This window comes from Eretmochelys imbricata, chromosome 5 (assembly GCF_965152235.1).
Source record: "Eretmochelys imbricata isolate rEreImb1 chromosome 5, rEreImb1.hap1, whole genome shotgun sequence".
NCBI lineage: Eukaryota > Metazoa > Chordata > Testudines > Cheloniidae > Eretmochelys > Eretmochelys imbricata.
In genome coordinates, this window is record NC_135576.1 from 14,232,888 (window position 1) to 14,259,580 (window position 26,693).

Here is a 26,693-nt window from a genome sequence, read left to right on the forward strand (position 1 = left end):
GTTAAATGGAGATTTCTTCCAGTGAAATAGCGCTTTATTAAAACTCACATAATGAGATAAACTCTTGAATATTCAAGTATCCAGCATTAGGTTATATTCAAGCAGTGTTCCCTTTACTGGAACAAATTTTGTACTTCAAATAAAAATAAACATTTGGTCTGGGTGGAATAAAGTGAAAATTGATTTCACAATACTTTAACTCAAAATCCAGCTGCAATAAAACCTCGGTATGAAAAAAGCTGACACCACAACTAAGTTTGAAAGATCAATGGTTAAAACATGCCATTTCCCCTCAGTATACTGAGCCCACAGTTTAGAACGATTATGTAATAGATCAATCCCAGCAAATGTCAGGCCCTCTCAATATGGAGTTGTTGGATACTTGAAAATAAGAGGCTTAGTGAGATATATTATGTATTCATATAACAGAATCTATATTATGTATTAACCTAAGATTACTCTTTTCTTCTTACATGTGAGAAGGTGCTCAGATTCTACTGTCATGGGTGATCTTACAAACACCTGTATGTTTAGAAGTTAAGGCACAATGACTACGTAACATCCACAGGCTGTGTCCTTGGGTGAGTCAGCAATTGTCCTCAGTTTTAGTCCAGTGTCTTAACTGCAAGACACCATTAAAAACTTCCATCATGTTCCAAATTATATGCATTAGAGTGGCACTGAGGGTACATGTCTACATAACCCGCAGCAGTGAGCCTCCCAGCCTAGATCAACAGACTTGGTCTTGCAGGGCTTGCGCTGGTGCTTTGAAAATACCAATGTAGACAAAGCTTTGAAGCTGCAGCTTGGGCTGCTGCTCAGGCTTTGAAGCCCAATCTGCAGCCTGAGCTGCAACTTCAAAGCACTGTCTATACAGGCATTTTTAGAGCACAAATGCAAGCCCAAGTCAGTCAACTCATGCTGGGAGGCTTGCTTGCCATGGGCTGTGTAGACATACGCCTAGAAGTTCTGATAAGAACTAGGGACCCTCCTTTGAGCAAGGTGCTATAGAAAGCTATAGCAAGAGAATCCCTGCTGAAAAGAGTTTACAGTATAAAGAGACAACATATACAAAGGGAGGGGAACAGAGGCACTGTGTTGCCAGTGCTTACAAGTTAAATTGTGAGTCTCAGGATATTTGAGGTTTTTCTTGAAGTTACTGGAATCATGTAAGTATGTGGAAGTCTAAACTTTCATTTCAGCTCCATAGGTCCACTGATAAGTATTTGTAGGTTCCTTGTACACTGGATGGGAGGATGTGCCCCCCAAAAAAAGGCTATTCAGGGTTACTGTAGTGTTCAAAACGAAGTGAGCAATAGTTGTGTCAACAAAGCTGGAAGGAAAAAAACACAAACGCACAGCATATGACCTTAGCATCAGGTCACATAGCTTATCCAAGTTTCAGACTACTCATAAGTGCAATTTATGTGTTGGCAAAAACATCTTGTCTTTCACCCAGAGAGTCACTCTTCTCTAGCTACCGTTCTGGAAAAAGACATCTGACCTAGTACTTATGATTCAATTTGTATTTGCAACAAAAAGTGACTTCCCCTTTTATTTACAGTTTGGAAAGTTTTCATTGTTAAATATAGGCTAAAAAGAACTCTGGAAGTTCTAAGCAGATAATATAAAACATGATTAAGTATGACAGCTGGTCCAATAAAAGATATTACTTCAGATTTACCTTAACTGTCTAATACATATCTATCTAATCTCACATCGTGAGAATTTTCCTACCATTAATTCTGGTTTCCTTTAATCTAGTTCTCCCCCTAACACAATACTTAAGATAGTAATTTTGCTTTTGAACTCATTTTGAATGCTGCATTACTTTATTTTCTCCCAGAAGGGGAGGTAAGGCAGAAAACTCTAAAATGAATTAGAGCAAACTTGGGCCAGTGTGTATGCTGAGACTGAAATGACTTCTCTTCCATAAGATAATTCACTAAGTAAAGTGGTTGTGGGATATGGCCGCTGTCAAACATTAATAAAAACCACCATCATGAGAATTAGAACTTTTATTAGTGTATTCACATATTAGGCAAATGCAACACGCATGAAGCTTATTTCTTAGGTTCACAAGTTCTACCAATACATTAGTCTACTGGTAAAACTACCACAAACCGGTAAATGCATTTCCAATTTTTAAAAGTTGCCTGGCCCACTTTTTCAAGGCTTAATTTTTGGTATTGCTTATATGCCCTATTCATTATGGCATAAAAATATCCATCACTATCTTCAATTCAGTCAACTGATTAAAAGCTGTAACACTGGCCACATTTTGTTCTCAAAGCTAAGTAATCACTAGCTGTACTTACAAAGTACAGTACTAGTGTAATGAATGAAACAATGTGGGGGGGGGTGGAGACAGGGACAAAGGCAATCCTGCTACTGCCACAATAACAAAAGAATGACAGACAGCTAGATCACAAGATTGTTAGTAAGATGTATATTTTTCAAGTCAGAATAACCCTTCTATACAGTTTCCCAACCCTTCCCCAACCCAGACTTATTTGTAGAATATAATTCAGAATATTTTTAGTATGGTGCAGATGTAGTGTCCAAGGGTTCACAATAACATGCACTGTATTGAAGAACCTAAAAATCCTCCTCTGCTGGTCATACCTCAGCAACCTCTATCCTAGAGCTTTTGCAGAAGCACCTACTTTTACAAGGCTCGTTATTTCATAATGAATGCGTATGATCTGGTCTGTCACTAAGCCATACAACACCACTCAGATCAAGGAGTTTACATTCCATCACTAAATATATTAAAAAGCTGCATCTATTTAAAACCTACATGGAAAAAAGTCTAGTTTATCCCTGGGGGAAGCTGTTTAAAGGTATTTGGGCTCAAAAATTAAACTCAAAATTTAAGTGACATCGATTTAAAATATAGGTGTAAGGGGTAAGCCAATAGCTTGTACGTTTCCATAAGCCTATTCAATGCTACTATAAATTTTCATTTCATGAAAGAAAGTATTTGCTCTTAACGATCTGAAGTACAAAAAAAAGTCAAACGCCTCAGTGCCGGCAGCGTCAGTGCATCTATTGCCGGCAACAGACGCATTACTTTGGATGGGGAGGGGGAAAGTAGGCTCCTAGGGTAGACTCAGAATTTACAATATAAATTCATTTTGGGCCCCATTAAGTATACAAAGTGTTTACGATTTCAGAGATGAAATTCAGGCATTTCTTTCCCTTCCAAAGGAGGGACTTTTAAGAAGGCAGCAAAAAGTTAAGCTTTTTTTCTACAAGGAAAGTTGGCCTCCCCCGCCCCCCTTTTTTTTTAAAGGACATCTTTAAAACCTGCATATATAAAAAATATAAAAAGAATATAGGATTAGAGAGAACTTGGAATTTTATCAGAAGTATGCCCAAAATTAAAAAGAGCACACATCTGTTTATGGGTACTAAAAATGTAGAACAGCACAATACTGGGATATTGGAGATCATGATACATTAGATGTACATATATGCAACTATTCATGTTATTGATAAACCTTTAGGACACTCAATTATACACCCAATGAAAACACCATTAAGAGTCTTTAGAACTGTCCCTTCCTCCTTCAGGTGGTGTTTCTATACATGAAATTTTCATCTAGTATCAGAGTATAGGAAACAAAATCCACAAGGTGCTTTAATTGATGAGACCTCAAGTGCTGTTTTTTTGTTTTTTGTTGTTGTTTTTAAACCTTTTTGAATAGTAAATAGTTCATGGGAACCACACACCAATACTAAGACAGACGAGCTGTTATATTAAGTCTGTTGACTGGACTTGATATTTAGCCCACTGGTAACAGAGGAAGGTGTTTTACGACATGCTGGAGCAGCGTACTGAAGGAGAGCCCATCTGAGTCAATACTTTGTCCAACCATTGTAGAGGTCCATTCAGATGCAGTTCAATCCAGCAAGGAGTGCTTGTTACTGTTTGCCGTCTGGAGAAGAAAGAGGAGAAGTTACCAAGAGACTTTGGAAGCCAATAGGGGTGCGATTAAAAAATAAATAAAACTATATAAAAAAAGAGAAGACTCAAGCACTACAGGAATGAAACTTTTTGCAGACAGATTCTTTCCAAATATGTACAAGATACACCTGTACCTTAGGGGTTCGTATTAATCTCCACATGCACCAAGATTAAACTGGCTCTGTGGCTTTTGCTCCAACTGTCACATTAAAAGGAGATCACCTTTAGTTATATATAGATTTATTTTTAAAACCAGACTGTCCACCCTACAAACTCAACCTGATACCCACATTTGAGTAAAGCTGATATTTAACTTCTCAGGCTCATTAAGATTAAAAAGTCCTGCAGGTGACATTAAGTAAACAGGAAAAAGCTTAAGTAAGCCCCTTGCCTTCAAAGGGGTTGCACAGGTAGTTGACTGGAACTTGACAAACTATTTTATTATTTATGCACAAGGAATTGAACAACAGAGCCAATACAGCTGAGTAGTAGTAACACTGTAACCAAAAGAAAGTCAGATCTGTTGATTATAAAAATTGCTGCAGAGAAAAATTTAAGGAAGCTGTGCTAGATTTTGTCAGAAACAAGTGCATCATAACTGAGCGTGTGGTTACATTGGTGTTTCTGTACGATAACACTTAACCTAACATCTCCTCTGCTGATTTCCTGTAACTTCTCTGTAGTGTATTGTAATTTCCTCAAACAACTTCAAAATTTTACACATTACCCTCGTCTATTATATAACTATATTTTTCCACCTGGCAAGCTTTTTATGTATGGCACTCTGTAAAAAAGCCACATTGTTGCTGAGGCTTCATTAAATTTTTGAAGTAATAATTTCAACCCCCAACACTCCTATTTTAGAGACTTGCTATTCAAAGGCGATTCTCTCAAGTACTTTAAGAGAAAAAGTTGGTATGAAAGTACTGGATGTACTATACGTGAGAGAAGCAGTTATTTCACTTTACAGGTCTGTAGGAGATCAGGCCTTGAATGGGTGGGGGGCCAGACTCTCAGTGAAATCCAAGAGAGTTTTCCCGACCTAGGACTGCAGGATTAGGTCCACTGTTGCTAAGTAGTTTTATAGATTTTTTTTTTCTTGGTATTTATAGCTACCTTACACACAAAATGAGGTGGCATAATGCAACAGAGCCAGCAGTTAAGCAAGCAATCCTGATGCTTTCTACTTTTGTCACTAGGACCACAACCACCAGTTTACAACATGGTTTTATCAATCTTTATTTGTATAAATAAGAGGAAGTGTAAAAGCAGAAAAAAGTTATTAGACCAGCATCCCAAGAGAACGAGGTGGTATTTATTGTGATTTTACATTCTGTAGAAGAAATGAGGCAGTGTCCACCCTCTATCAGAGTGCATTCTGGACTACTTTGCCATCTTGATAATATAATACTTATGCCAGAACAAAATGTTCCTGGCATAAAAATCTCCTCTCTCATCTCAAGGAAATACAATCCATTTAGTCCCAAGTCCTCTTTAAAACAGAACAGAAGTTCCATGTAGCCCATTACTATATCTCCCCAACTGGACTACCTTTCTTCAAATAAAAAGGTACTAAAATTGGACAGCAAGTTCATGTGTTCTAACCTGGGCCCTATAACTGCTTCTCTGGATTCATGCAACACATACAAACCATCATGTGAAGCAAAGAACAAACATTTCGTCTAGCAAACAACCAGACCTACTACCATACGGAAATGCGTTAATGCAAGCTTTTGTACTTAGATTAGGCACTGATTCATCCTTGCTTACCTTGACTTTCCCAGGGATGTAATTTTGGACATTTCACAAGGCTGATAAATTCTACTTAATTTCATCATCTTACATTTAGGCACCTCAGACCACTCACCTGAATCAAGATTATCCTGTATAGCTGTAAATATCCTCCTGCCTTAACCACACCATTTTAGTGTCATCTACAAGTTTCATAATTTAAGTATTACAGACAACCCCAAGAGACTTCTCCAAGACCAATCATTTACATACAATCCTGTTTTTACTTTTACCTACAAATAGTCCTAACTCACCTTTGTTAACTAGCCCATAAAAAACTGACAATGGCTTAAAATTTTCTACTGGACAACATGGATTAGCCAGTTATCTTGCCTAGAAGTATTTCAATAATCTCAGAATCTTCCACTTCATCCTGTTTATTATCCACAAGACATCAAGAATTTAACATTCTCTGTCAAACATACAGATGCAGAGAAACTAGATCATCCTCCTTTCCTTTTCAGTAAGGAATAGTTACTTAGCCACTCTACCAATAGTTCCACTGGATCTTGCAGACCCAACATTTATTAGCCATCTAAAATTACACACACACACACACACTACCCTTAGCACTGCAATCTTCTGCCCTCCCTTCTCTCTTTATGAAGCTCTGCGCGCTTCAAGTTTTGGCGCTCTGTAGTTTGAACACTATTTTTAATTTCATTTAGCTATACTGATATATGATTTTAATGTTGTATTTAATTTTTCTTAAGTGTACACACAATCCCTTTGAGCCAACTCCCCTAGCTCAAAGCTTGGGCCAGTTTTCCCTCTAGTTTACCTCTTGCTAACAGAGCACTTCCCGTTTATTCCATGACTCAAAGTCCTCATTTTATCTCAGATCCTGACCTGAAACTTGGGATGGATCCATTTTTAAATCCAAATGGTGACAAAGCATCAGTAGAACCTACACAGCATTAAATATACACCTTCAAAGCCTGAAATAATTCCATTTTCCAGTAATTACATGTTGTAGAGATGTTTCATATATCAAGTCCCTATTCTTTCTGTGGAAAAAACTTCAGACATGGGGGGGTGGGGGGGGGGATTAGTCATTCACCTCTCTCCCCAGGGACAAAGTAATCCAAATTTTTCTGTATAGCTTCTCAACTCATAAGTCAGATGCTGTTCCTCCTGAATTCTCATACTGTATTTTATAAAGAACCCTTTCCTCTATAGATTTAAATAGTCCTATTAGAGAGCATAACTGGAATAAATTCAACAATGAATAAAAAGGAACTTTTTCCATTCGTAAAACTGTTCTTAGCAGTTTTACTACACAAATACAATCAAACTTATCGTATTCCTGGCATAGTTAAGTTTTCCACAATGAGTTCCAAACTCTTACCCACCTCCCAAACGTGCATTCTCTAGCTGTTTTATTGTTTATAATACACTTATTGAAAGAGTCATTCCAAATTTATTCCTTGGTTACCATCATTGGAAACCAACATCACATCTTAAGCAGCTCATTACACTCCATATGGAGCAGCACTGAGACACAATGGTTTTATGTAGATCTTACAAAAGGCAAGTAATCACAGCACAAACTTCAAAGCCACTAGATGGTGGAGAGCAAGTAAGATCACATGTAAAAAGTTAACTCTAATATCTAGACCACCACACTTTTAGCAGAATAGCTAGTTTCCTGGAATGTGAGACAAATTAACATATTGATCCATAAGGGTTTTAGAACACACTCACTCCCATGGAAACACAATTGCATTCTCTTGTTTTATTTGCTGACAGTGTATTTTTAAAGCTGGTGGCAGTCTAATTGTCTGCCTTTCAAGCTGGGGCATTAGTGGGACAGGAGGAAGGGGAGAAAATTGATTAGAGTAAATGTAAAAGTAAAAATGAATGTTTCATACCTGTATTCAGCCCCCCATCCTTTAACAAAACTCATTCTTATGGTACACATTCTAGTTAGCTGATACACTGCTTCAAAACCCTGATTTACAGATTGAGCCAGAAGAGCAGCAAATTCCTGGTTATTAAAGATCTTCAGGTTGCATCCTATGAAGAGAAAAAAGTTTACAAAACTACAGCCTATGTATACTTGCAGGCTTTCCTATGAGGGCAATGTGAAGAGCCAACTTCTAGAAGTTAATAGGAAGACAATGCATTTAAATGTACTCAATTTCTTGATTAGTATGCCTTGTACTTGTGCTCTTACCTGGTGGAATTTTGCATACCGTTGCAGGATGCCAGCCATATCTTTGATTACAATTGGGGCTCTGAACAAAGATTGCGCTATCACTTAGGCACTCAGCAAAAACTTCCCCACCAATGTAATACAGACGCACTCCCCTTCCTGAAACAAGATTAGTAGAAGCTTCACTTATGATATGATCTGAACTGGTTGACATATTAGAAGACTGCTTTATTTCACTGAGGGCCAACTTTTTTTTTTCCCCCCCTCTCAGAACTGCAAGGTGAATCAGTTAAGCTGGCAATACGGCCATATTGCCAGCTGACACCTGTAGGGAGAGCAGGATGTTGCTCAGAAAAATTCCTCCTCCCACAACCCTAGAATGTGTTGTTCTTGAATGAGAACAAAGTCTGTTCTTGACAAGAAATTTTCTTCCTTCTATTTAGTACTTTGAGACAAAGCAATCAGAATCAAAGTTTGAAGGCAATGTTGATTCTGCACATACCCTCTCTCGAAGCAATACTTGCAATAAAAACAAGTAGATTAACTTTCTTATTAAATCTTGTTCGTTTTCGTATAAATACTAGTGTGGCAGGTTAAGAAGAACAAGGCTCATGGATAGTCAGCTACTTCCTCTCACCTCCAAAGCCTTCCTCACACCGCATAGACTCCTGCCCCACCCCTACCCCAGTGTGCGCTTACTCCTTAGACAAAGGCACCAGAGGACTTCATTTGGCACTTATGAAAAGGCAGCCTCTTCCTGCTCATCCTTAATATGAACTAGCTCTCCTGTCTAGAAAAATACCTGATCTGAATTAGTTCTTTTTGTATAAAAAAAGATACGAGATATTTCTAATGGCAAACTATTTCTAATAGCTCATTCAGCAAGGAGGTGCACTATGAAAAGTGATTTATTTTTTTTTTAATTCCATTTTCAAAAAAAAATGTTTGCTTATTGTTCTAGGGGTTCCCAATTGGATTTTTTCTATTGACAGTTTTGCTTGAGCAGTTAAATTGTATGTTGGAAGTTGCCAAAAATCTAAAGTTTTCAAAGAACTGACTTTTAAACCACAATTGCTTTTTGAAAGTTCTGATTTAATGTGAAAGATTTCACAAAAAATCCACATTGAAATCCAGCAAAATAGAAGTCTACTTCTGCCTCTCCCCCACCTCCAACAGCTCTACTGAAAGGCCAGAGTCAAGATGGTATGCTGCAAACTTCAGTAACTGTTTGGTGAATTTTTTACACAATGTCAAATTAGCACAGTTAAGACTAGTTTCAGCTTTATCTGGAAGTTGTAAATTGTCATTTTACATTCCAAAGGTAGGCAAGAAAACACAACACAATTCGGTACTGCTAGTATTTTATTAAATATTGCTTGTTTAGTTTATTGTGCTGATTTAATATTTTCCCAATCCTGTGCTGATCCAATTTAAGTTGTAACACACTCAGAACTTAGCAAAAACCACCCAGATCTATTCAATTAAGTGCCATTACCCTTAAAGAGATAGTTACAAGATTTAAGAATATACCTATGTGTCGCCTTGTCATTTCCACTGTGGCATTTCTGTTAACATTGGAGAGCAAACCTAGACAAAATCTTTCTGAATTTGATGGATCTGTAAAACCATCTACAGTCAATGAAGGCTGTGATGCATGGAAGGTTTCTCCCACTCTCTGATTCAGTTCATAATATGCTATTGAACACCAAAATGCAGGCTCTGAGTAAGTGACGGGCTGCAAGTCTGAAAAAAAAAGAAAAAAAGTGAGAATTCCTGTGATAATGAAACAGATGTTTAAAAATATATATTTATTGATTCAAATTGATTTGTCTTGGCACTAGCTCTGAGCTATAAAAAAAAATCAATCAGTAACTAAGTTTTCATTTTCCATAGCTCATGCAGAGAGAATTTCCTCCTCACAGCCCATATTCTGCAAAGGAACATAAAGAGTGTTATACTGGACCAATTGTCTATCCAGTCCAGTATCCTGTCACTGAGTGGCAAGTAACAAATGCTACAGAAATAGTTATGGGATAGCCTGACTACAAAGAAAAGTTTCCTCTCAAGTCAACCTCTAACTATTGCGGTTATGTCCTGAAGCAAGTGTTTTTAATATCCCTTCACCACCACCACCTCCCCCCACCTCCCTCTCCCCCCCCCAGTATGTACTGTAACACTGGGATACTCCTGTCATCCATATGAATGGGTAATGCCTTATTGGTTTTAAAACTATTGCTTTTTAAATTTAATATCCTCAACTTTTTTCATAATACATTGGGAGCTTCTATTATCCTTGTATCTTCCATATAAAATCTTTATTTTGTACACTTTTATAACGTAGAGAGTGTTTGTCTCCAAGAACAAGCCCAGTCCCTTCGATCTCTCTAGATTAGTTTTTCCATGTCCCTAGTCATTCTCACCCATCTATAAACCCTCTATTCCAGATGAGGGAAAACCCTCACATGATCACCACTTACTCAGTAGATTTGAGCAACTGCTGTTTATAACTGAGGAAATAAAGAGTGGGGTACAATTTTATCCAGTAGAGTATTAGGTTTAAAATTCTAAATTGTATGTCCAAAACACAGGGCCACTGATAAGGATATTGGGGTCTTAGGGAGAAACCCTTGCCTTTTTACACTGTCCCATTTGCTTGTTAGTTTTCCCGCTTCTAGCCTCTTCCTCACCACCCAAATCTCTTCCCTTGTACCTTCCAAGTCATCCCCCAGAGTTATTTTTCCCATTTTCACCCTTCAGAGGTTGTTCTTCCCAACACAGCTTCTCTTGATTTTCCTGCCACATGCCCTTCCCCACGCCTGGCCAAGCCAAGCGAGTCTGTGATCCTTTGCAGTTCTTCCTAATAGCTATGCAGCAGACAGCTGAAGACACCTCAGCAAGAAGCAGTGGAGGGAAGCAGCTGTTCCCTTGTGGCCACGCGGGGTTGATCTATGATACACAACTTCAGCTACGTGAATGGCGTAGCTGAAGTCGACGTACTTAGATCTACTTACCACAGTGTCTTCACTGTGGTAAGTCAACAGCTGACGCTCTCCCGTTGACTCCACTTGCACTCCTCATTCTGGTGGAGTACCAGAGTCGACGGGAGAGTGCTCAGCAGTCTATTTATTGCGTCTATACTAGACACGATAAATAAACCCTTGCTGGATTGATCGCTGCCCGCCGATCTGGCAGGTAGTGTAGACAAGCCCTTATTCTTACAAGTAAAATCCCCTGTCTGTTCCCATCATTCTTGCATACCCTCAGCCATTCTACTCTCCCTTTGCTAAGGTCCCAACAGTTACAAGAAAAAGTACCACACTTATTTGCATTTGACATCTTTGCAATTAAACCAGAGTTTTAGTGAAGATACCATTAATGAGAGCTAACCATTACACTGCTTCCTTCTAATACAGATTCCACCCTTCTGTGAATAATCAGCACCCAAAAATAGGAGAAAGATTTATGATGATACATATACGAAGCACACAATTTAGGAAACAGTTAAAAGTGAAGTATTTCCAGCTTACCCAGGCTATGATTAACTGGGGAGAGAGTACTAGGAGATAGCTCTGCTGGAGATCCTGGAGGAATAATTCAGAATATTTTAGATAATTTCTGAGTGTTTCATTCAGATTACAGAAGACCATGCTTCTCCATATGCTAGCATTATATTAGGATATTATTCTTTGTAATGAACTACAAACACGTCTGATATCTTGCAACCAGTTTTCCAGATTAAAATGAAGTGGCTTATCCTTAGTTTAAAATATCAATACACATAATTGCCCAACTGTATACATATTTTAGAAGCTACTTTTGCTTTTTGTTAGTACAGTAGAACCTTAGAGTTATGAAGGCCTTGGGATTAGAGGTTGTTCATAACTCAAATGTTCATAACTCTGAACAAAACATTATGGTTGTTCTTCCCAAAGTTTACAACTGAACATTGACGTAATATAGCTTTGACACTTTATTATGCAGAAGAAAAATGCTGCTTTTAATGATCTTAATTTAAATGAAACAAGTACAGAAACAGTTTCTTTACCTTGTCAAAAAAATTTTTTTAAACCTTTCCCCCTTTTTTTAGGAGTTTATGCTTAACACAGTACTGTACTGTATTTGCTTTTTTTTGGGTCTCTGCTGCCTGATTGCGTACTTCCAGTTCCAAAGGAGGTGTGTGGTTGACTGATCAGTTCGTAACTCAGATGTTCATAACTGAGGATCTACTGTATTAAACACTTTTAATGCTGAAATCTTAAGTACTTGGCAGGAACTCACATTACATTCACCGCATGTGATTATATCTTATATCCTCATGCATATTTTGTTTATTTTTATCAACTGTAGAAACCAGTGGCTTCTTGCTTGACTTCCAGTGAGGGCAGCTAGAAGAGAAGGTAGATGTGACAAATACAGAGGTTTCATGAAGCTTTGAGATCCAAGCTCTCACTGGAGGCCGGGCATGTCACTGGAAATGACACAGCTTGAATTATATATTTAAAAGACTATTCTTTACGGAAGAATGAAGAAAGTCTGAGAAAAGAAACATGAACTCTCCTGCACAGCCTGCTATTGACTGGAGAAGAAATACAGGGGAAAGAAGCAAAGACAAAACACAAGGTTGCTTCTAGCAAGTTAGCCTTCTAACTAAGGCATCGCGCTTTCCTGGTGAGGCACTGCAGCCCTTAGCTAAGCTAGCATAGTTGAGTCCAATTTAAGTGGAAAGACTGCGAACATTAAATACAGACTGCCAAGATAGACTATCTGTACCCAGTGTCAGCAGTAGCTTCTCATCCAGAGGTAACAGTGCTGACCAGGGTTCCCTCTAATTTTTTTTAAGTCCATGTGCGGAATCAATCTTGTTATGTGCACCAATATGGAGGTGATCTGTGACAGGACCAGGAACTGAGTTGTTGTAGGGGTTTCTTTAACTCTACTCCTGGGGAAAATTTCTGTGTGTCTGTATTGTTACAGACATAATTGCTTACAGGTATGCAGAATTTTAAAATATTGTGTGCAGAATTCATTTTTTCGGCACAGAATTCCCCCAAGAGTACACAGTGAGCAAGATTGGATTAGACTTTTGCCCAATGTTACTGGCCAAACAAGATTAGCAATTGCCTTTACATATATTCTGTCCCCAGCACTGGTAGCATCAAGCACTAGTCATGCAAAGTTAGGGGGACGTCAAGCCGCCAGTCAGGGAATCTTACACCTAAGGTAATGGACCAGGACCAATGAGATCAGAGTTTTACTCTCAGCTCTGCCAATCTTCCCATGTGACTTTGGCCAAATTCACTTAATATCTGCCTCCATTCCCTAGGTGTCAAATGGGAATACTTCTCTACATCAGAGGTACTTGTGAAGACAGATTCATTGTTGAGGCTCTCACACCATGGTTTAGTTGGGGACTGGTCCTGCTTTGAGCAGGGGGTTGGACTAGATGACCTCCTGAGGTCCCTTCCAACCCTGATAGTCTATGGTTCTATGGTGATGAGCACAACAGGAAAAAAGTTATATAGAATAAGGTTTTCAAAATGGTCATACTATTTCATTAAGCAGATCAGATCAAGCAGCCCCCTAGACTTCTGGAAACAAAAGCAGGATGTGTCAACTTCTTTGGCTAATATAAACTTATCTACAAGATGCTCTTTTCAGGATAGTCTGGATATTGGCAAGAATGCCCCAGTATGATTCATCCTTGAAACTACCTGGGATAGTCTTATGCTCTTTCGTAAAACGTCATTTCCATATAGTTATTGTTCATACTAAATTGGTATTGAAATTTCAGAAGAGATTGGAACAATATGCTTGTATATACCAGGGGAATGCCACCATGATTTGTAGTGAAAAGGTGTTTTGTTAATTTAGATGGAATAAAGGGCCCGAAGAGCCAAACGTGTTAGCAGGACCCTGAAACGGTCCAAAGTTTAACAGTTTTGGTTTTTTTTTAAATGGATGAACAGTGGTTATAGTCTCTTATTCTGCCAAACAGTCCTCCTTAGTGGGGGAAAAGGGTTAGTTCTGTTGTGCAACTCTGAGTTGGGAATGATAGTCCCTTTCCTGCTTTTGACAAAACAGCCACAAGATAGACAGGAGATAGGATAATATAAATGGGTGGGAAATACAGCTTTTGTTGATGTTCTCAGGATATAAGTCAGCTAGTCATTCAGACAGATGCTTTTGGTTGGCAGATTGGCCACCTCTGGACCCCAGCTCACCTCGCTCGCCAAGAACATAATCTGGTTAGATCCTTTCCTTCACTGATCCTTCAGCCAAGCAGAGCTGGTTGGGCCATCACATCTCGCTATGCTGGTGCCATGCAGCGCAGATGATTTTACGATCAGATGAAAAGCCAAGAGAGATGAAGACGTAGGACAGGTGGCAAGATAGTGGGGATATGGAAAAGGACAAATGAGGGAGGCAAGACAGCAGGATCTAACATGTATCAAGCCGAGTTCCCCTCTGATGAGGTGATGATAGTCAAGCTTCCTCACTGGAGTATTAAGGTCTGGTTACAGCAACAATCCTTTTCCTTCTGCCATGGGGATGGTAAAAAGTTTTTTTCCTCAAGCTTCTTTTTAAAGGGCCCCAAAAAGGATGACGGGAAGAATGGTTTATCCTCTCATTATTTTGCCACAGTAGGCCTAATTTTTGAAGTACCAATTTTGGTTCATCGCTTTCTGGCCCCCTATTCTTCTTACCATTCAATCAAACACAGTCCTTGAGTGATATCAGTAAACCATTTCTTTTTAAACTAATTCAGTTCCCCTCACCCTTTAACATTTTTTAAAGCAATTTTATATAACAGGTCACTGTAGCAAATTATGAACCTCTACCCACTTTCCATAGTTAGGCTTACATTATTACAACCATGGTTGAAAGAAGTCACCCCATTGTGTTAGATAATCACACCTAGAAATCCCAACGCTGCACACATAGTGAAGAGATTAATAGGTTTTACCTGTATCCATGCTTTGGTTCAACTGCTGGTCACTTGTTTCTCCATCTTCACTGATATATCCTGGTGGTGGCGTTTCTGCCAAGAGCAAACAAATTGTGTCAATATTCTATACGTTAGCTCACTGAATGCTGACAAGATTAAGTTTTTAGGATTTTCATTCTAGACAGTCTGTGCCATACGCTATCTGAGCAGGGAGTTAGGACTTTGTATTGGTGAGTGTTCTTCGTGACAGCAGCATCTGCAATACCTTCTAGCCCTAAATCTGTGCCTTATCTAGGTGAAAATTGTGTGTAATCTTGTAAAAAAATAGAGAGAGAGACATTTGTCAAGTGTTCAGTACATAAATGCATATGAAGTTATATATACACACAATTCTTGTTTGTAGCACACTTGCATTTCAGCCAGTTGCAGAATTTTGCAATACTGATCAGCAGCTTTCACATTTACTAGAATTAAAAGTGAGAAGTCCTTTGGTGAATTCAACACTGAAAAAAAAATCCATGAACTAGCCACCTTCACGTAGGACAGAGCCATGTAATCAGTTACCCTGCCCACATTTTAGAATTTTCTACATTACAGAAAACCAACCCTCACTACAACAGTTCACATTTCCACCCATTTCCCTCTTCAACATCCAGGGAAAGCTTATGTCACTCACTAGCTATACCTTCCAATTGACAATGATCCCATCCATGCCAGTTCCTTTCTCTGATTCTAGGCAATTCCAACTTGTTTTCAAAGCACCACAAAAGTTCTTATGCTCATCACCTTCTTTAGCTTTTTTTAAGAAAATTTCAATCTTAAATTTTAATTAATTATTAGGACTCAAGCAATTAAAAAAATTGCACTGTTAAATAGAATACCTTTTATTTAAATGTTTTTGGATGTTTTCTACATTTTCAAATATATTTATTTCAATTACAAAGAATACAAAGTGTACAGTATTTTATATATCACTATTTATTACAAATATTTTTCAATTCACCTAATACAAATAATGTAGTGCAATCTCTAACATGAAAGTTGAACTTACAAATTTAGAGAATTATGTACAAATATAACACTGCACTCAAAAATAAAACAATGTAAAACTTGAGAGCCTACAAGTCCATTCAGTCCTACTTCTTGTTCAGCCAATTGCTCAAACAAGTTTGTTTACATTTGCAAGAAATAATGCTGCCCGCTTCCTGTTTACGTCACCTTCATGCTTCAACCACCCTTCCAGTGGACATGCGTCCATGCCAATGATGGGTTCTGCTCGATAGCGATCCAAAGCAGTGAGGACTGATGCATATTCATCATCTGAATCAGATGCCACCAGCAGAAGGTTGATTTTCTTTTTTGGTGGTTCAGTTCTGTAGTTTCTCCATTGGAGTGTTGTTGTTCTAAGACTTCTGAAAACATGGTATACATCTCATCCCTCTCAGATTTTGGAAGGCACTTCAGATTCTTAAATCTTGGGTCGAGTGCTGTAGTTATCTTTAGAAATCTCACATTGGCACCTTCTTTGTGTTTTGTCAAATCTGTAGTGAAAGTGTTCTTAAAATGAACACCACATGCTGGGTCATCATCCGAGACTGCTATAACATGAAATATATGGCAGAATGTGGGTAAAAGAGCAGGAGACATACAATTCTCCCCCAAGGAATTCAACAACAAATTTAATTAATGCATTATTTTTTTTACGAGCGTCAGCAGCATAGAAGCATGTCCTCTGGAATGGTGGTGAAAGCATGAAGGGGCATACGAACGTTTAGCATATCTGGCATGTAAATACCTTGCAATGCTGGCTACAGAAGAGCCATGCGAATGCCTGTTCTCACTTTCAGGTGACATTGTAAATAAGCGGGCAGCATTATGTCCCATAAATGTAAACAAACTTATTTGTCTCAGCAATTGGCTGAACAAGAAGTAGGACTGAGTGGACTTGTAGGCTCTCAAGTTTTACATTGTTTTGAGTGCAGTTACGTAACAAAAAACCAAAAAAAAAATTTACATTTGTAAGTTGCACTTTCATGATAAAGACTGCACTGCAGTACTTGTAGGAGGTGAATTAAAAAATACTACTAACATTTTTACAGTGCAAATATTTATTATAAAAATATAAAGTAAGCACTACACACTTTGTATTCTGTATTGTAATTGAAATCAACATATTTGAAAATGTAGAAAAACATCCAAAAATGTAATAAATTTCAATTGGTATTCTATTGTTTCACAGTGCAATTGAAAGTGCAATTAATTTAGTTAATCGCCTGAGTTCACTGCGATTAATCGACAGCCCTACTAATTACATAAAAAATTCAAGAGGATTTTTGATACTAGAAGTGGGGTCTAATTTGAGAGAGTGTGTCAAGAGTTTAAAAAAAACCACAAGAGACTATGGTTGGCTTCCTCTGCCCCCGAAAATATGTATTTTCTCAACTGCTATGAAGGCATTAACTCACTGCACTTCAGGCAGCCATTTTCTATACAAAATCTCTGAGCCAGGCAAGCCTTTTGCTGTCAAGGCACCTATTGAGGCCTTTCCCTTTTTAAGGTTTACAAACTAAAGGGAAAAGATTTAAATATCTTCACTGAATCTTAAATGGCTGGAGGGCACTTGATTGCTATTAAAATAGATGTATTACCATGGTAATTGAGAGATGGTTAATATTGTAATTAAATGAGTAGTAAAAAGCCCTAAACTCTGAATTTCTACTTTTAGAATAAGTATTGCAAAAAATGTTAAAGTCCTGCACTAATCCAAGATTGCACTTGGGGGACCAAAGGAATTGAACAAGACTAAGTCATACAGGAAATTCAACTTTCACAGATACCAGACAAAATTTACAATGGAGTCAAAAAACTAGCATGTATTGTGGAAATTTTTCACATATTCTATGGGATCACAGCTGTAGATACCAGAAATGAACGTTTTGTTTCCACACAATAAAGTGCCCAATGTAACTATTTTCTGAACTGTACTATCATTACATATGATTACTAGCCACATTTATGTTCAGGTTTCAGAGTAGCAGCTGTGTTAGTCTGTATCCGCAAAAGGAACAGGAGTACTTGTGGCACCTTCAAGACTAACAAATTTATTAGAGCATAAGCTTTCATGGGCTACAGCCCACTTCATCGGATGCATAGAATGGAACATATTAAGAAAATTATATATATAAAATACACATACACAGGTCACCTTCAGCCCCAAACTAAAACCTCTCCAGTGCATCAAAGATTTATAACCTATCCTCAAAAATGATCCCTCACTCTCTCAGATCTTGGGAGACAGACCAGTCCTCACTTACAGACAGCCCCCCAACCCGAAGCAAATACTCTCCAGCAACCACACAACAAAAAAAACTAACCCAGGAACCTATCCTTGCAACAAAGCCCGATGTCCATATATTTATTCGGGTGACACCATCATAGGACCTAATCATATTAGCCATGTCATCTGGGGCTCATTCACCTGCACATCTACCAATGTGATATATGCCATCATGTGCCAGCAATGCCCCTCTGCCATGTACATTGGCCAATCCTGACCACGTCTCTACGCAAGAGATAAATGGACACAAATCTGACATCAGGAATCACAACATTCAAAAACCAGTAGGAGAACACTTCAACCTCTCTGGCCACTCAGTAAAAGATTTAAGGGTGGCAATTCTGCAACAGAAAGCTTCAAAAACCAGACTCCAATGAGAAACTGCTGAGCTTGAATTAATATGCAAACTAGATACCATTAGCTTGGGTTTGAAGAGAGACTGGGAGTGGCCGGGTCATTACACATATTGAATCTATTTCCCTAAAGTTAAATATCCTCACACCTTCTTGTCAACTGTCTAAATGGGCCATCTTGATCATTACAAAAGTTTCTCTTGCTGATAATAGCTCATCTTAATTAGCTCGCCTCTTACAGTTTGCATGGCAACTTCGTGTGTGTGTGTGTGTGTGTGTGTGTGTGTGTGTGTGTGTGTGTGTGTGTGTGTGTGTGTGTGTGTGTGTGTGTGTGTTCGTTCTTACTATATGTTCCATTCTATGCATCCGATGAAGTAGGCTGTAGCCATGAAAGCTTATGCTCTAATAAATTTGGTAGTCTCTGGGTGCCACAGGTACTCCTGTTCTATTTATATTAAGGTAACTCCATAACACAATCCACTGTGAAAGTGGACTCTTCCCACCTCTGATGCATTCATTACAGTTGAGCCAACAGCTATGGTTAAGGTCAATAACTGTTTCTAATCTAATCCATCCCTCCTGTTCTCAGTTGCTAACCTTCAACCTTCGTCATTCAAATTTTCTGTATACGGTCTTTGCCTCAGAACACAGATCTCCTACTAGCACCAAAGCGGCCCAAAACAGAAAGCTGAAGGTTGGTATTGAAGACCCTCATTACTAGACAGTTTGAAACCTGAAGTTCTGCACGTGCTGTAACTTTAGAAAAATACATGCAACCTTGACAGGTCATGCAGCCCATATCATGCAGCCCAGTCCTACTGTTTGGCAGTCAGAGGTTTAGGAACATCCAGAGCATGGGGTTACATCCTCGGACCATCTTGGCTAATAGCCATTGATGGGTAAGTCCATGGAGGATAGGTCCAATTCTTTTTTGAACCCAGCTAGTTATACTTTTGACCTTCACAACATCCCCTAGCAAATGAGTTCAACAGGTTGGCTCTGTGTTGGGTGAAGAAGTACTTCTTTGTTTGGTTTAAACCTGCTGCCTATTAATTTCATTGGATAAGCCCTAGTTCTCGTTATTTACTCCCTCACATAACACACTTCCCTATTCACTTTCTCCACACCATTAATGATTTTATAGACTTCTACCATATCTTCCCCCCACCCCCGTCATCGTTTCCTTTGTGTACCTTTTCTAATGCTAATATATCTTTTGAGATGGGGCGACTAGAACTGTATGCAGTATTCAAGATGTGGCTGCTTCTCACTGAGAAGGTGTTCCCACAGAACTATCCACAACGACTTCAAGATCTCTTTCTTGAGTGGGAACAGCTCATTCAGACCCCATCACCTTTAAAGTATAGTTGGGATTATGTTTTCCAATGTGCATTACTTTGCACTTACCAAAAACAAATTTCATCTGCCATTTTGTCATGCAGTTACCCAGTAGTGTCAGATCCCTTTATAACTCCTAGCAGTCAGCTTTGGACCTAAATTTTAAGAAATTTTGTACTGTCTGCAAATTTTGCCATTTCACTGTTCACCCACCCCCTTTCCAGATCATTTATCTAGTTAGACCACTGTTCTCAACAGCATCAAATCCTAGACATGCTGTCTAATAAAAACAAACACATACACTGTGTCATATTTGTGTTTTATGAAACAAAGCTGGTTTATTAGTTTAGTAAAAGCATACAGAATTATTTTGTACAAAAAGCATATTTATAAATATTTTCACTGGAATTACTGTAGCTACAAAAAACCTCACTTTGAAGTTTGGACAGCATATCCTGAGTTTGTTATTCTAGTAACCTGAACAATTACAGATTTAATTTCCATCTTTGACTTATTACATGGACATTAACGACTAATATAAAGAGAGTCTCTTTTAAAGAAAGAAGGAAAGATACCTGGTATATAATTGCTCTGTGGTTCAATTCCAGCTGGAAAGTTAGTGTTTTCAGGAATGGAATGAGTATAGTCATCAAGAGGTGGAAGTTCGGTTAGAATCTCAGTATGTCGTGGCACTAACACAGGAGGCAAAACTGGAAAAGTAGAATATAAAACATTAGTGAGATCCCGTAAACATCTATTTTACTTCTCTATGTTCTTTGAAAACCAGATCTTCAGATATACTGAGCTGTTCTGAAACTCAGGCCATTACAGAGTAGTTCTAAATTAGTTATCAGAAGTATCAGATTTGTAAAAAGCCTATTTAATAAGATTATCCCATATCAGCCAGCTTTGAACATGGTCATTTATGTTTTCAGTAGTCAAAGGTAGGTGGATTTCACTACACTAATTGCAGACATTTTCATGCTAAACTGAGGTTTGAAACTGTCCAACACAACACAAATAATATATACACTTTAGAAGTTTTACCACATTACCACAACTGAAAAGTGGTCTAATAGTCAAATTATTTGAGGTTGCAAAATCCATGCTATTTTTTCATCCAAATCTTGCCATTTTGGCAAAACAGCATGGACAACCTTATTCTGCTCATTTTTGCACCCTAAATATTACTAACAGACTCCAACTAATCTATTAAGAATTTTCTGGGTAAATATTGTACTGGGACTTCTTTAAAATGTCAAACAGCAGTCTTCCTACCTGGTGTCTCCACTCTCTGGTAGTGGTAAGGATTTACACATACTTCATCCTTTTTAAGATTAAAAGCATATTCACAGTTTTCAATTGCCTTAAGTTCATGATGACTGTGAAGATCCGGCCAGCGCCACAAGCGGCAGTAAATAACATGTGGTAATCCTTTACGATGAGATACCTGTAGACGGCCATCAAGAGACCTATATGGGGAAGATGTTCAAAAATATTTTACAGGCTGTATCTTAAAAATCATCATAATCAAAAGGTTGGGGAATGGGAGGCGGGGGGGTGGGAGTTGCGTGTTTTCTCTACCCCCTCAGAAAACAAAAAGGATTATAATATTTAAATTGCTGTTGCTGGAGAACTTCAGAAGGTAGTACTTTTAAAGTAACTTGAGAAGCTCTAGAATAAGTTAATGCCAATGAGTTTGGGATTCATTAACAAAGCCATTACACCTCTAAGCACATAAGATGAATACTTCATATGAATTTGACATTTACAAGATATTTGTTCACATTGCACTCCACTAACACTCCCTCAATTTCTACCCCTCGGGACTACGCTGTAGCATGGATGCTTTAAGCAGAGTAATTTCCAGAGGACTTCAAATAAACCTAAAGCAGTCAGCTGCTCAGGTGATCCACATGGCAGTATAACAGTAATGCAAAAAGCATCAGAACACATCTTGTAAAAGTGTGAAATTTAATTATATACTTGAGTATTCATGTAGCTTGCTACCAGTTGAAAGTGTTTTGCTAGTTTTAAGACAGACTGCATAAGCTTACACAAATGCAGATGTTTATGATTGTTATGGGATGGGAGAGACAAACCTCGATACACAAAGTAAAGGTGACATGAAGAAAAGCCTATTTAATTTTCTAAGAATAATTCTTTAAATCCTGCTAATTGATCAGATATGTGCTACTAGTTCAAAAATCTATGGCATACAAAGAAATTTAAAAAAACTTTGTACGATTAGGCCTGAGGAGTTAAGTGTGCTAACCTGGTTGTTATAAATACCAAAACACATTAGCGCTTGCATTTTCCAAGTCTTCCCATTCTTTCAATGGCATTGGTGTGGAAGGAGGATTATTCCAGAATTAGAATTTTCATTGGTCAAAACATCAGCTGAGAACTTTTTTTTTTTTAAAATAGTGGCAAGCAATTGTTTTTGAAGTGCTGTACCATACAATGACTAGGAAGCATTTTAGTAGAATTTATGGCAAAAGCATCCCTCTACAAACCCTCCAAAGCCAATCCCTCCCACAAGATCTCTATGATGAGACAGAGGGCAGCATATTCACCTGGTTTGTTCAGAGAAGCTGTAAAGGCCTGTTGTATCCCACTGATCTATCGTATTTGGTGTACTCAGTCCCCAAATTTCAGAGCAAGTGCTGTGCATAAATTGAAAACAAAACAAAAAACAAAAAAATTGATGTGAATATGGAAACATGGTTATTCAAAATACCATGATGTAAAACATGGAAAAGTGTACATAATACTTCTTTCACATAGAAGATATAGCATTAGAGATCAGTTAAACCTAACACAAATGCTCTATTTTCTATATGAAGGAGGTCAATAAAATGGAACATGTGACTCAAGGTAAATGGTAATGTTTTAAAAAGATGAACAATTTCTCTGGCTTTAAGAAATCAAAGTTGTAATGTCCCTTAAAACACGCAAAACTTCATCAACCTGGCTGTAAACAAGATTTTAAAAACTAATTTTTTTAAATAAACCTATTTAAGGAGTTCATAAAGTAAGGCCATGTGCATCTTAAGTTGAACTGCTACAGCATAAGGAGAACAACTTTTAGACATCACCATGTAAGGACCAATGTGATATTTCCATTCAGATGCTAGCTTACTGCTTTTTCCAAGTTAGAAAAACTGCAACTCATTTCAGAAGAGTGCCTGTCTTGTCGTTAAGACAATTTTACAGAAAATGATGAGAAATCTTAATTAAAGCACGTATCAAATACTATTTGCTGCTGCCACAGTGTATACAAAAAAGAATATAGTCTAACACAATAGCTTCAAAGTAGCCCATCTTAGAGTTACATTTTAACTAATGACTACCAAAACCATAAATAAGCTGCAGAGGAGGGGGAAAACCCCACCTTCCCTTACCATTCTGTGAAAGCCAATATTTTTTGCTAAATCAGTTTTGAGATTTTAATGGATGGATTGCAGCAGTGAAAAAAGAGCCTCCACAATAATAATTACAACAGTTTTAAGTGAAGAGGAGACAGTGTGATGTTGTAGACTGGGCAGCATGTTTCCGAGAGCGAGGTATTCAATGTTCCATGCCCAGCTCTATCAGACTCTCTCTCATAGAGAACAATTTGGCTTTGGAAGTCACTCAATTTTGCTTTCCCCATCTATAAAAACAGAATAACCTTGCTCCTCAGAAACTTAAGAGAATGTTCATGTTTGGATACAATGCTCTGAAATGCCAAGTGCCAGTTATAAAGCAGTCTGAAGTTTGCTTGCTGAAGTTATTAACACACCTTTAAAATGCTACTATAGATCAGAAATTCAAGATCTTCAAACCCTTATTTACAAGCTCAAGCTTTGATATTTAACGTTTATTAAAATTAGCGTAAAATATCCTATACTAAGAAGTCAGAAGTAAGTGCTAATGAGCAATTTAAAAATAAAATGAGATGTTTCATTTTCGCACAAATGGTTTGTATAGGAGTTCTCTACTTTGCATAAAGAAACTCACCAAACAGCAACCGTTCACATACACACCATTTACAACCAAGGGTAATTCAATTTACGGGAATTTTATTTAGCATCTGTGTGTCATGGAAAAGCAACAAGATAAGGAACCTGAGTGAAGAATCACCTTTGGTTTGGTGATCCCTTAGACGCTTTACTAATAAAATTTTGCAGTCTTTAGGCTAGATCATTTCCTTTAATATGCATCACTATTGGTAAGATGCCTGGCTCTAAACACTCATTAGTACATACTGTGGGCTGGGTATTAATTGACCTATGAAGCCTTTATGGTTTTATGATTGGAGTTGGTTATCTTTGAGATGTGGCTCCTTCAAACACAGAAGTAATGTTACAATTTAGTGTAAGGTTTGAATGGATTACTTAGAACATGATAAATGCAAGCAGCACTTTAGTCTAAATGGCTAAGGACTAATTCCAAACACTTGTGGAGATACCAAGTTGTTAGCTCATCTTAAGTGGCTTGGAAAACACAGTATTAGTCAACCGATCTCAGGCATATAGTATTCCCGATTGATCACCACAACACTGTATTTTGCAATGAACCCTGGAACACTGTTTAAGGAGGGAAGGATGCTTTTATTCAAAAAGTGAGAATACTTAATCACAAACGTTATCAAGTCTCTATCTTTCAACAGGTCCAGAGTGCAGACAGTATGTCACCCATTATGAGCCAGGGCACACATTTGCTTAGAACAGAGGTAGCACCAACACGAGCTTTAGGGCGAACTTACACTGGGTCTTCACCTCAACTCCAACCATTTATGGCAAGCCACCGATGTAGATGTCCTGATATAAATATAGTCAAGGAAACCTATGGATTTGTGTGGATGGAACCCACTTGAAACCAACTTGTATGATCAGTAGAATGGATCAGCATTGCCAAATTTGTTACTGCTCACTGTGGCAAACCTATACTGACGTACCATCTAACCCACATCCAGAGCATTTTCCCTTTTTGTGCCCCACCCAGAGATTTCAGACCCGATGGCATCCAAAAAAAGCACCAGTCCAATCAATGGAATAAGATTTTAAATGTTCGTTTTTATTCTACATAAACAGATTAACAGAATGAAAAAAATCTTTCAAAATGGAAGACATTAAAAAAAGACTGCATTCTGAAGCAAGCCTTGATAATAAAAATCTGAGATAATCCAATCTGCTAGCCTTCCTGGCTCCAATGCCAAAAAGTAGAATCACTCCCCACAAATAAAATTGGGTCATTCCAGTCTAAGCTTGTGTTTTCAGTGTCAGCTTTCCCATAAACCTCTTTTGGGATGAAGAATCACTCTCAGTGAACAGGGAATGTTGGAGAAACAACGATCTACTGCACTATTTGAGATTGCAAGACATTTGTTCCTTTGGAAGGCATACTGCATTCTAAAAACCAATTATTCAAGCTTGATATGGGCTTTGTCCTCTGTAGGAGTGCCTTTTTAAAAAAAAAAAAAAAAAAAAGAATTTCAAAGGAGCTGTGACCAAACACTCCACTGCTTTAGTGATCCATTTTTGTTTTAACCACTTAATTTGACTCTGATGTCCTCACTTTTTCAGTATGAGGTGGGTTCATCTCCCCCTCCCCCATAAGATTTGAGATATACATTAGTCAAGATGCAATAATTGTTTTAAAATCACTTGTTTTTCTACAGTCCTGTTATCACCCGTGGAACACGACTCTTAAAGGGTAATGTAAACTGACTGCCCCAATCTCAACCTAGGATTCAGGTATGCATTTTTCTAGCACTCCCATCTTCTCTTTACAGTTACTTAAGGACTTTTCTATGTAGGCATAACCTAAAATGCGAATTTAAACCAATACAGCACCAGCACCCAGGTGGACACATTCCAGTACGAGTGACTTTTTTCAGTTTACTTTGTCTCTTGGGAAGGAGTTTAAGCTAAACCAAAAAAGGCACTCTTGTACCTTAATAAAAATATCCACACAGAGGCTATAGTGGTATAACTGCTTACATGAGAGCTTTGATAAGGCCTTGTATAGTCACCCTTACTCAGAAATGTAGCTGTAAACAGGAAGAAGCTGAGCTCATTTCCTCATGATTTTTAAATTGGCTGGATTTTAGAGAATTGCCAAATATGTCTTTTAGTCTTTATGGAAAGTCCTCCTTGAAGAAACTGAGATTGCTTCTTCTGCATCAGATGGAATTGAGAATCTCCATCATGGAGGGAGGCTAGCCCAGTTGAGTTGCATGACAGCCCTTAAGGACAGATGTGGTAGACAAAGGATTAGGTCCCTTCAGCTCAAGATCTCCCTTCTTTAGCTCAGAATTCAATACATGCTTCTGCTGGGGATCTTTGGATGCCCAAACCTTTCCAGAGAGCTGCAACAGCTGGATTTGCAAGCTGTCTCTTCGTCTGACTACCAGAAGTGACATTGGCCAGAGCAGTGAGATTCTTTAAGTGTGATCCTCATTCTATTACCACAGGCAGTGTGCTTTCAGCCCTTCCATTTCATCATTTCCTAAGTGGAGATTAAAGTTCCAAAGGAAGCTGTTCTGGGCATGAAATTGTCCAAATGGACCCAACAATTGCAGTAAAGCTTCCACAAATTTGTGGCAGAATGCCAAAGCTGCTACTTTTAGTGAGGAAGGTATCCTGGAATATAGTGCAGGAGGAGGGGGTAAAGGAAGAGCCCAACTAGAAAAGGTAAGAAAAAGCTTTTCATTGGCTGTATTGCCTAAATCTGGACATATGGAAACAACTGGTAGTCTGCATCAGTGGACTTGTAGAAGTGCAATGGACTGGAAGAGATTAGTGTCCGATTTGAAT

General features: G+C 38.2%; 1 protein-coding gene across 5 annotated transcripts in view; it reads right to left on the reverse strand.

The window, feature by feature from the left end:
- Positions 1-2,003: 2,003 nt before the first annotated feature.
- Positions 2,004-26,693, reverse strand: part of SMAD2 (SMAD family member 2) — a 67,089-nt gene continuing 42,399 nt past the window's right edge. For 2 of the 5 annotated variants that reach the window (XM_077816656.1, XM_077816657.1), the window contains 9 exons: positions 22,467-22,556; positions 21,169-21,362; positions 20,466-20,600; positions 14,881-14,955; positions 11,444-11,497; positions 9,447-9,659; positions 7,938-8,075; positions 7,633-7,777; positions 2,004-3,941 (listed from right to left, as the gene is read on the reverse strand). In XM_077816656.1, the coding sequence (XP_077672782.1) occupies positions 3,818-3,941; positions 7,633-7,777; positions 7,938-8,075; positions 9,447-9,659; positions 11,444-11,497; positions 14,881-14,955; positions 20,466-20,600; positions 21,169-21,362; positions 22,467-22,556 (1,168 nt within the window). In that variant the 3' untranslated portion in view covers positions 2,004-3,817. The remainder of the gene's footprint in view (positions 3,942-7,632; positions 7,778-7,937; positions 8,076-9,446; positions 9,660-11,443; positions 11,498-14,880; positions 14,956-20,465; positions 20,601-21,168; positions 21,363-22,466; positions 22,557-26,693) is intronic. The other 3 variants (XM_077816658.1, XM_077816659.1, XM_077816660.1) reach the window with 3 other exon arrangements.